The 10,043-nt window shown below is 37.9% G+C and overlaps 1 protein-coding gene across 5 annotated transcripts; it reads left to right on the forward strand.

The window, feature by feature from the left end:
* The first annotated feature begins 935 nt into the window (after window positions 1–935).
* On the forward strand, window positions 936–8,688 carry rnf34a (ring finger protein 34a). Of its 5 annotated transcripts, XM_055169215.2 has the most exons (10): window positions 947–1,095; window positions 1,356–1,512; window positions 1,922–2,140; window positions 2,820–3,007; window positions 3,155–3,356; window positions 3,762–3,824; window positions 6,509–6,710; window positions 6,857–6,886; window positions 7,177–7,218; window positions 7,619–8,688. In XM_055169215.2, the coding sequence occupies exons 2-10, from the start codon at window positions 1,441–1,443 to the stop codon at window positions 7,801–7,803; spliced, it is 1,203 nt and encodes a 400-aa protein (XP_055025190.1). In that variant the 5' UTR covers window positions 947–1,095; window positions 1,356–1,440; the 3' UTR covers window positions 7,804–8,688. The 5 variants fall into 5 exon arrangements, with proteins under 5 accessions (XP_055025192.1, XP_055025190.1, XP_055025193.1 ...); XM_055169217.2 differs by lacking the exon at window positions 1,356–1,512 and having other exon boundaries at window positions 936–1,095; XM_055169216.2 differs by lacking the exon at window positions 7,177–7,218 and having other exon boundaries at window positions 949–1,095.
* The last annotated feature ends 1,355 nt before the right edge of the window (window positions 8,689–10,043 follow it).

Raw genomic sequence — 10,043 nt, forward strand, 5'->3', positions numbered from 1 at the left:
CTGGCGAGTGCGGAGACTTCCCGTGAAATGACCTCGATTCGACTGCGTTTCAGACCGCACCGTCGAACGCAGATTAATCGAGTGTGCCTCTATTTCTTGATATTTAACTACAAGTTCAGCCACCACAGCAGTGTGTTTAAAATATATAACACACGTGCAAGCGTGCATAGCCTAATTTTGCTTTAGCAGATGTAGCAAGCCGTGAAAAGCACACTGTATAAACGATGAGATCATTTTGTTTTTATACGGCAGAGGGCGCCAATAGTGAAAATGTTTATTCACGGCCACATTAATCACATTTAATGTATGTATTTCTATACCTGTTTATAGAGAAGCACGATTTTACTAGTTGTGCTAATTTTATTTGTTTAAATCCTTGTAAATCACTAGAAAAATCAGGACCAAAATACAATTGTTTCAATAATCTGTACATAAAACCATTAAAACTTTCTTTTAAAAATGTTATTTAACAAAAAGATTGACCAACAACAATTTCCTTACGTCTAAAATCGCTGTCAGTAAAGCTGGTCAAAAGGAAAAAGTAGTTATTAATTATGTATTGATTAAGTTACGACTGTGACTCCCTCTTTAATTAATACTCGGTTTCTGAGTTGTGAAAATCAACAAATGGTTTGCGGGTCAATTTACACTTTAATAATCACTACAAAAGAACTGAGTGTTCCATTGCCAAACTATGTCATCATAGACTCAGTAAATCACATGCTGATAAAAAAGCGTCAATTTATCACGAGAAAATGTTAATTCAAAGCAATTTCACCAGATATAATGTACATTATATAATATAGACCTATTATACATATCTATAAATACAGTAAATGAGAAACATTAGACCATCCGCACGAACTTCCGTTGCAATACTTAATGTAGAAGATGATTGGTTGTTTGATATGCGTCACAGCCGAGCCATAGCTGTGATTGGCTAACAGCGTGAATTTACCGTTGCATAGCGCTCTCTTGGTGAGGCTGTACAGAGCGACTGAAAATGAGGAGTTAGCAGCCGTTTATAAGCCATGGACAGTCTGCCTTTATATACAGCCGGGTGAATCCTTGCGGGATCTTAGGGTTGCTATGAAGGTAAAGTAATTTTTCTATTTTAACTTATATGATGTGTTTGCAACTTGTTTATCTAATGGCACTATAACGCTAGCATAAATCATTTGCTATGTTGCGTTAATGTTAGTACATTAAGTAACAGTTTTCACAGCTTAGCATGAAACGCGTGTTGGCATTTTAATAATCTGTATATAACCTATAATAATTACCAGTATATATATAACAGCAGTCCTTATCTAACAGATACAAAGATCAGTGATCAGTTTGTTTATTTTGAAAAGGTGAGACCCAGCAACAGGACAGATCCTTCATTGTGCTTTTGGCAACACACTGACAATTGGGACTTGACTGTCCTGTTGGCTTCCTATGGAAATGAAAACACCATGGTTACTCTCTGTTGAGAATCAGCTGTTTATCTGCAGTCAGAAGTCATTTAAAGTACACTAATCCCTTGTTATAGCTTAACCCTGTTCTTAATGAGATGATTGATCCCTGTCAATGACGGCTATTTTAGGGCTGAACATTCTGAATGACCCAGTGTGGGAAGTGAATCCCTGTGTTCCCAGCAATGATATCACCTGCTCAAAATGTTTTGTCTCGAAGTGTCCTAACAGGTTTTTATTAATGTTGAAGGTGGATTATCAGGAATACCTGTTTGCCATTATTTATTTTACATGCATATACAGTACATAACATTTGCATTTATGCTCCAGAGTAAACTTTCTTTGTTTAAGGAGTCAACAATAGCCTACAAAGTTATATTTACATTCCAGACCACAGATAAAAAACCGCTATGGTTTTTGTGGCAATGTGTTTATACATTTTTGTCTGAATGCTTTACATGCAGGCGGGGGCTTCGTCCATGTGGGCATCATGTTGTGGTCTACTGAATGAGGTGATGGGGACCGGGGCAGTCAGAGGGCAGCAGCCAGGATTTGGAGCAGGTGCGGGGCCGTTTCGTTTTGCTCCCACTGCAGGATACTCCACATACCCCCCAACTAACTCGAGCAGCACCAGTTTGCTCTGTCAGGCCTGTGGACAAGCCTTTTCGGTCTTTAGAAGAAGGGTATGTAGACATCCACACTTACTCTGGTATATTCTGATCAATTATGTTCAGATTCTGGCCTTTTATTAAAAGCTTTTAGGTTAAAGGACCAGAATTTTATTTTTTCCTTTCTATGCACAAACAAAGATTTTAAAGGGCACCTATTGTGGCATTTTTACAAGATGTAATATAATTCTCGGGTGTGCCCAGAATGTCTCTGTGAAGTTTCAGCTCAAAATGCCCCACAGATCATTTATTAGAGCATGTCTAAAATGCCCCTCTTTGGGGTTTAATGTCTGTACCTTTAAATGCAAATGAGCTACTGACCTCACTTCCTTACAAACAGACCGTGAGTGCTTTCAGTTCAAATAGATTTGATTAATACAGTCTGAGACAATAGTATCTAGTAGACAGCGTACAACTCGCTGAGAGTGGAAACTATGGTAAAGCAGGACTGTTAGTGGGCGGGGCTTTATCAATGTGACCTCACATTGATAAGAGGATCAAAACAGCATGTCTAATGAGACTGCTTTGGTGTAATGAGGATTAAAAACAACAATCATAAGATTGTTGTGTCCAAAGCCTTGTATAATAGGTGCCCTTTAATATCTTTACAACCTAGTCCGCTGTCCTTTTACCCAGGATTTAATTTCAAGTAAGGGTCATAATTTATAAACTCTTTCTTCTTGTTTCCTCCTAGCACATCTGTTGTGACTGTAAGAAGAGTTTCTGTTCGCTGTGCTGTGTACTTCAGGAAAACTTGCGCAGGTGTACAACTTGTCATCTGCTGAAAGCCACTGCGTTTCGACGGCCTCAACTCATGCGTCTGCGCGTTAAAGATTTGAGGCAGTATCTTACACTACGCAATATTAACACTGACACCTGCAGGTATATCGAAAAGCATATTATTATTATTATTATTATTATTATTATTATTATTATTATTATTATTATTATTATTATTATTATTATTAAATGTGCATTATGTCAATATTAGCATTGTTTCAATTGTAAAAAAAAATACTTTCAACCTAGGGAGAAGGAAGACCTTGTGGACTTGGTGCTTTGTCACCAAGGTGCAGAGAGTGAAGATGATCCAGACACGCCCTCTCTCCAGTCACGGCCATTTTATAGCCCGCCTCCTTCAACTGAAGAGCCCACTTCCCCTCTCTCAGCACTTTCGCCCACTCAAGGAGAACCAATCAGTAGAAGCAACAGCTCGGAGTCCATAAATCAGGTGCGCCCTAATAAATCTGTGCACACGTGTTTGTAGGATATGCATAAGTGTGCAAATTTATTGCATGCTTGGAATGCTTACATCACCAAATACATATAAAGTACAAAAGCAGTGCAAACTGTATGGTATACTATACTGTATGGTATCCAACAATGCACAGTGCTTGACTTGGTTGTTTATCATTGCATAATGTAGATTTCTTACTATTTTCTTTTTCTTTATAGCAGGTAGTAAATATGCAAAATGCAACGTGAAAATGGTTGTGATGCAATTGGTCTTTGACTTTGTTACCAAGAGGGCTGATATGAATTATAAGTTGAATGCTACTTGAGTCAGTAATTGGTAAATACTTATATAGCAAATAAAGCTAACTACTGTTTCTTCATAAACATTTGTTGTTGGTAGGATATTGAGGACTCCACTTCAGTGTCACTCCTCAACCTTGACCATACAGAACACACACCAGAGGTGAGTTAAGTTACAGCAGACAGGTGTAACACAAGAGGTGTGATCTTTAAAGATGCACTGTGTGTAACTTTCAGAAGGATTTTTTAAAGCAATGCAATCAATGTAATATACTGTATAATAACTGTATAATCAGTGGTGTATATAGACCTTTCATATTGAACCATTATGTTTTTATTACCTATGGGCCATTTTTATCTACATACACTGCAGGTCCCCTTAAATGGAAGTCGCTGTCATGTTTTTACAGTAGTCTTACACAAACTGTTCTATAGATCACTTTTTGCCAATGCCTTGTCTCAGACGATGACATGTTTGTCCTGTGGCGGCTATTGTAGCTTCTCTGTGTTTCAAAAGGGAGGGGTGAGCTATGGACTATTCAAGCGTGCTGCAAAAGCCCTGAAAAGTGAAGCCAAAACGTCTTGATCGCCCCCCAGTGACTGGTCCCAGTATAGGTCATAAACCCCACCTCCCCATGTTATTCAATGGGACTTTAGATCAACTCAGCAATTTAATTACACTTCAATTATCTTTTTTTCCGAAGCTGGTTTCTTTCATTTACTGTAGTTTTTATCACACTGATGTAAATTCATGTGTTTGTTTTTAAAATAAGTTTGTTTTTATTTAGTTATCTAATGGTATAAAAACGGTGGTGTCGCGTCATGATTGACAGCTGTGATATGTGCATTCTGCGAGGGTGGGGCATTGATTTTGCAGCTTTACTTCCTGCTCACTACTGTGCATGACTGGTCCTGAAATCGCTACTGCGCAGACTCAAGACCCAAGATGTCAGCGCCGTCCTGGACACTGGCGGCTTCACTTCACTTTACAGTCTATGGGACTATTGAGTCTCGCTTTTATGAAATGATTTGGCCCGCCCCGCACAAGTGTATCTATTTTTACAACCTGCCCTGCACCAACGACCATACTAATGTAATGTAATGTAATGTCAATGAAAACATGGTTTATTTCAGCCTTAAAGTGCTTGGAAACAGCCATTAGATTACATCGCCCTGTAAACTGGCAACAGCATACGTTTATGAACCATAGATAGTACCATGGTCATATTAATAATAAGATGGGTTAATGATAAACGATTTAGCAGCTTGACTGTTTTTTTTTTTTAAAGACTATTTTGCCATTACTGAGCCTTAATACAGCCATACTAATGCCCCCATTTAAAAATGCAGTCCTACAAGGCAACAAATATATGCACGGACAGTACGGGTACAACAGCACATGCGTGAGAAAATATTGAGATAGGACACTCCACTACAAACAATTACATAAAGGAAATAGACAGCATCACACACTATTGTTTTCTCTTCTTTTATTTTCAGTTCTTCCAAAAACAGAAAGCTGTGGAGCATTTTCATCACCCTCATGTTTGATTCTTTGTTTTCTTGATGTTTGTTCTTAACTTTGTTTGCAATGGTGGATCGGCTACCTTTCTTCACTTATCCTAAATTTTTTAATGAACTGTAAATGTTGCAAATCAGTTATGCCCTGACAGCCTGGTAGAGTAATAATTTGAATAAGAAATTATTACTTTGAAAGCTCCGCAGACATGTGCACACGTGGGCCAAACACGGGTAAAAGGTATACCTGGCCCTTACTTCGCCTTCATGTAGGGCGCGACTTGTTGCGTACTTGATGTAGGCACGAAACGTGATACAACAATGTTTCCGAAAAAGTGAATCGTGGAGACATTTTAATAGTTCACAATCAAATATTGACATATCGCACACCCCTAAGGCCTACGTATTGTAACCTTATCAAAGAACCTAATAAAATATGAAAATATATATTCAAAAAAATATTTAATAGAGGCTATAAGGAATTACACACAACATGCATGTTTTTTATGACTCGCCTTGCAAATAAAGTCACTTTAAATAATTTTCTTTACCCGACTCGTGTTATAAGACGACCCACGTATCACTACTGTGGACTGAATCATTGGTGGAAATCTGAAAGTCTACACACAGCACCTTTAAACATAGTTTGTCTTAAAATTCAGCCAAAAATGAAAATTCTGTCATCATTTTCTCATCCTCATGTTGTTGTAAACCTCATGAGTTTTGATGAACTCAAAAGAAGATATTTTGATAAATGATGGTGAGCACACAGCAGATTGTAACCATTGACTTCCACAGTAGGAAAACAAATATTATGATAGTATTGTGATAAATGATACAGAAGATATTTTGAGAAATGATGGTAAGCACACAGTTGACGGGACCCATTGAATTTCATCAAATTTGTTTTTCCTACTATGGTCAGTGGTTACAATCAGCTGTGTGCTCACCATAATTTTTCAAAATATATTTTGTGTTCATCAGAAAAAAGAAATTAAAACAACATGACAGTGAGAAAATTATGACAGAATATTTATTTTTGGATGAACTATCCCTTTAAAGCATATTAAAAACCCCACATAGACAACAATAAAAACATGATTTTCACCACAGGGGGACTTTAATATTTTATTATTTCATATTTTGTTATTCTGTTATAATAATAATTATTATTATTATTATTATTATTATTATTATTGTTGTTGTTATTTATAATTATTTATAGTATAATTATTTAATAATAAAATATAATTTTTTAACATGATGCTAAACTGTTACAATGTTATAATGGATGATTTGGAGACACTTAACTAAATGGTTTGTGGTCAGGTGAGTCCTCAGACTCGTCGACGGGCTCGGGCCTCTCTTTCGGATCTGTCTTGTGTTGATGATGTGGAGCAGCTGACCGTACGCCAGCTGAAGGAGATTCTGGCCAGGAACTTCGTGAGCTTCTCTGGCTGCTGTGAAAAGTGGGAACTGGTAGAGCGAGTCAGGAGGCTTTACCGGGAAAACGAAGAGAATCGCAAATCAAGTGAGTGCCACTGATCCAATTAAAAACGTATATAAATATAAAAATATTACACAATATTCTCACATATTACACAAATATAAAAAGATTACAATATCCTCTCTCTTTCTCTCTCTCTCTCTCTCTGTCTTTCTTCCCACTCTCTCTAGTGGAGAATGTGAACAACCCTATTACCGCAGGTACTAAAACACTTTAGTTATGACACTAAAGTCTGACTTTTCATAGGCTTGACATGGTTGTAAAACAGTTAAAAGGCATACAGTTCAAGAGCATCATCCTGGAATAAAATGGAGGTCAGGTTAATCTGTTAAGTGCTTTTTTACAAGTGTAGGTCAGGTTAATCAGCTAAGTGCTGTTTTACAAGTATAGGTTTATTAAGTTGTGGTATTTTTGTACATTTTAAAGATAAAGCTAGCTCAACACAAGTCAGATACTGTCTAATAGCTGTGCTTTGCTCCTCCCATTTAAGTGGTAGCTTATCCCCCTCCTATCTGCAATGGCGGAATCGGAGGTAAGGCTTAGAATTGGTGGAAATGCTACCAGGTCACACCCACCAATGCACCGCAGTTTGTGATGTCATTGCACTGCAACCCCTTTCCATGCATGGCCACTGCCATTAACAGATAGCATGTGATTTCAAAGCAATGCAAGTTGTGTTTGTTTAGACAGCCAGGGCAATTCATAATATACCTTTAATTATTCAAAGTGCTTGATGTAATGAAGATGGGAATGTTAAAGACGGTCCGCATTTTGTTGGTCGGATCTGGAATGTTGTGTTTTACCCTCATTTCATCCCTTAGCTTCATAAAGTTGTACTGTTTTGTTGTATAATAAGGGTTCTTATGAATTGCTAAATACAAGACTGGATACATAAGTGAAGTTAATAGTCCCATTTCTTTTCCCCACCGCAGATGGTTGCAAGACCCAGTTATCCAGCGATGACAACCTGTGTCGTATCTGCATGGACGCTGTCATTGACTGTGTGCTGCTGGAGTGCGGCCACATGGTCACCTGCACCAAATGTGGGAAACGGATGAGCGAATGCCCTATATGCAGACAGTATGTCATCAGGGCCGTGCACGTTTTCAAGTCCTAAAACTGCTGGAGGAATCCACTTTAGTCCAATAAAACAGTTTAATGATACGCCCCACCTGCAGACTGCTTTGAATTACGTACCCTTGGTGGATACTGCCCCGACAAGTGCCCATCCTGATCAATGAAAGTCGTAAGACATTCGTGAGGTTTCATGAATATGACTTTGATGAACACAAACAGTGGCTTTTTCATGCACAAACATTCCACAAGCTCTTCAAAGCGGATCTGTAATAATATGCAATTGTTCAGCGACACCTCACAGCCTTGACTTGATGTCTCGCAGCTTTAAGACATACACATGCTGCTCACCCGTCTCACGAGAGCACTGTGAGGAGGGTAAAAATCAAGCATTATCAAATCAAATGTGTTTATGCATCACACATGGACAATACACCATATCTCAGGATGTAAGGAACTGAATGTTCTCATTGCTCTTTTCTTGCAACATCCGTAAATGTGCTATTGTGTTAGAAAGTTTCTGGATTCTCAAAAAATGACATTGAACCCCATAATAACTAAAAGTGTGACCCTGTTCATAGCACTTCACCCTCTTTGCGTTTCAAATTTTGAACCTATTGGCTGATGTCTGTGCCCTTTGTGTCAAGCGACTTCTGCTGAGCACTTCTACTGTACGTGACTTGAAAACCAGCCTATACATCTGTTTCCAAGTCAGTTGTGTACATGATCAGAAGTCTAAAATTGGGCCCTAAACCAGCCCACTCACCAGACCCCAACCAAATGAATTCTTGATAAATCGTTTATGTGTGACATCATCACTGTCAATGATGGAAGCATTATATCGTAATTCTCAGGCAGTGTGTGACGTGCACTAGTTTCTCTGTGTGGATTAAGGTGAAGTGAAAGTAAAATAAAAGCACTTACATGACATCTGTTCATTCACTATAACCTGAAATTATGCACTTGTGTAAGAGAAGAGGTGTGGTTTAGGTGCCAAATGAAGTGCTTGAGTGTCTGTGATTCCAATGTGCTAGTGTGTGAATGTGTTTTGATTTGTTTTTGTAGCGTTTGTTTGCACTGAACTTGAGGAAAAAATTATTGGTAAAACTTAATACAAAATTCACTCAATAATATGATAACATTTTTAGTGTCTATGCTTGCTGCATTAATGGCATAGTCCATAACATTGACATCCAAACATTCCCTAATGCTTTCAGCATCTACACTTAAACATGGACAAACCCAGCCATTGGGTTAAATAAACCCAGAAAATGTTTATACTTAACCCAACAATGGGTTAAAACAACCCAGCAAATTACAACCTAGACAGCAATACACCCATGGGCAGATCCACCCTGGAATCTTTTGCTATCTGGGAACCCAATGGGTTGTTTTCGTCCCTTTTTGACCCCATGCGTTGTTGAAAATAACCAAGCATTGTTAGAAGTGTATTTCTGTGTGACTTCTTGCTTTACTTTATCAATATTTACTTTATAAATATGATTTGCATTTTAATGAATATTCAGATGTATTACATCTTTAACATTTTGTGTTTGACATCTTTCTTGTATGCCAATTCAGATGCATTTATTTTTCTTAACAAAATATCTTCGCTTCCTTTGGTTGGTTGCTCAGTTACTTTAATATAGAATTAAAAACTTGGATTAAACATTGTGTTTTTACTTACTCTTGTGGTCCTTAAATAAAAATGCAACAAAACAATGTAACCAGTGGCGGCCGGTGACTTCATTTTTTTCATGGGCGCTCGATGCGAAGTTCGTCACAACATGTATGTAGCACGTCGTGTGTGTGGTTCCTTATTTTAAAATATGTGTTTTGCGCGTCGAGTGCGTGTCTTGTCAAAATAAATGCCTGCTGCAGATGCGTCTAAAGGGTTTATGATAAAAGAGACGCTTGCGTTTGCCAGATACTCGCTTAATCTCATAATCATCGCGTAATCAGAGATTACTGTTAAAGGATTAGTCCATTTTCTTAAAAAAAATCCAGATAATTTACTCACCACCATGTCGTCCAAAATGTTGTTGTCTTTCTTTGTTCAGTCGAGAAGAAATTATGTTTTTTGAGGAAAACATTCCAGGATTTTTCTCATTTTAATGGACTTTAATGGACACCAACATGTAACAGTTTTAATGCAGTTTAAAATTGCAGTTTCAAAGGACTCGAAACGATCCCAAACGAGGCATAAGGGTCTTATCTAGCGAAACTTCTTGTCTGTCTTCGGTCCTGTGGCGCGCCAGCGCGACCTGATGTAGTTGCGAAATG

Source organism: Misgurnus anguillicaudatus, chromosome 5, assembly GCF_027580225.2.
Source record: "Misgurnus anguillicaudatus chromosome 5, ASM2758022v2, whole genome shotgun sequence".
Classification (NCBI taxonomy): domain Eukaryota; kingdom Metazoa; phylum Chordata; class Actinopteri; order Cypriniformes; family Cobitidae; genus Misgurnus; species Misgurnus anguillicaudatus.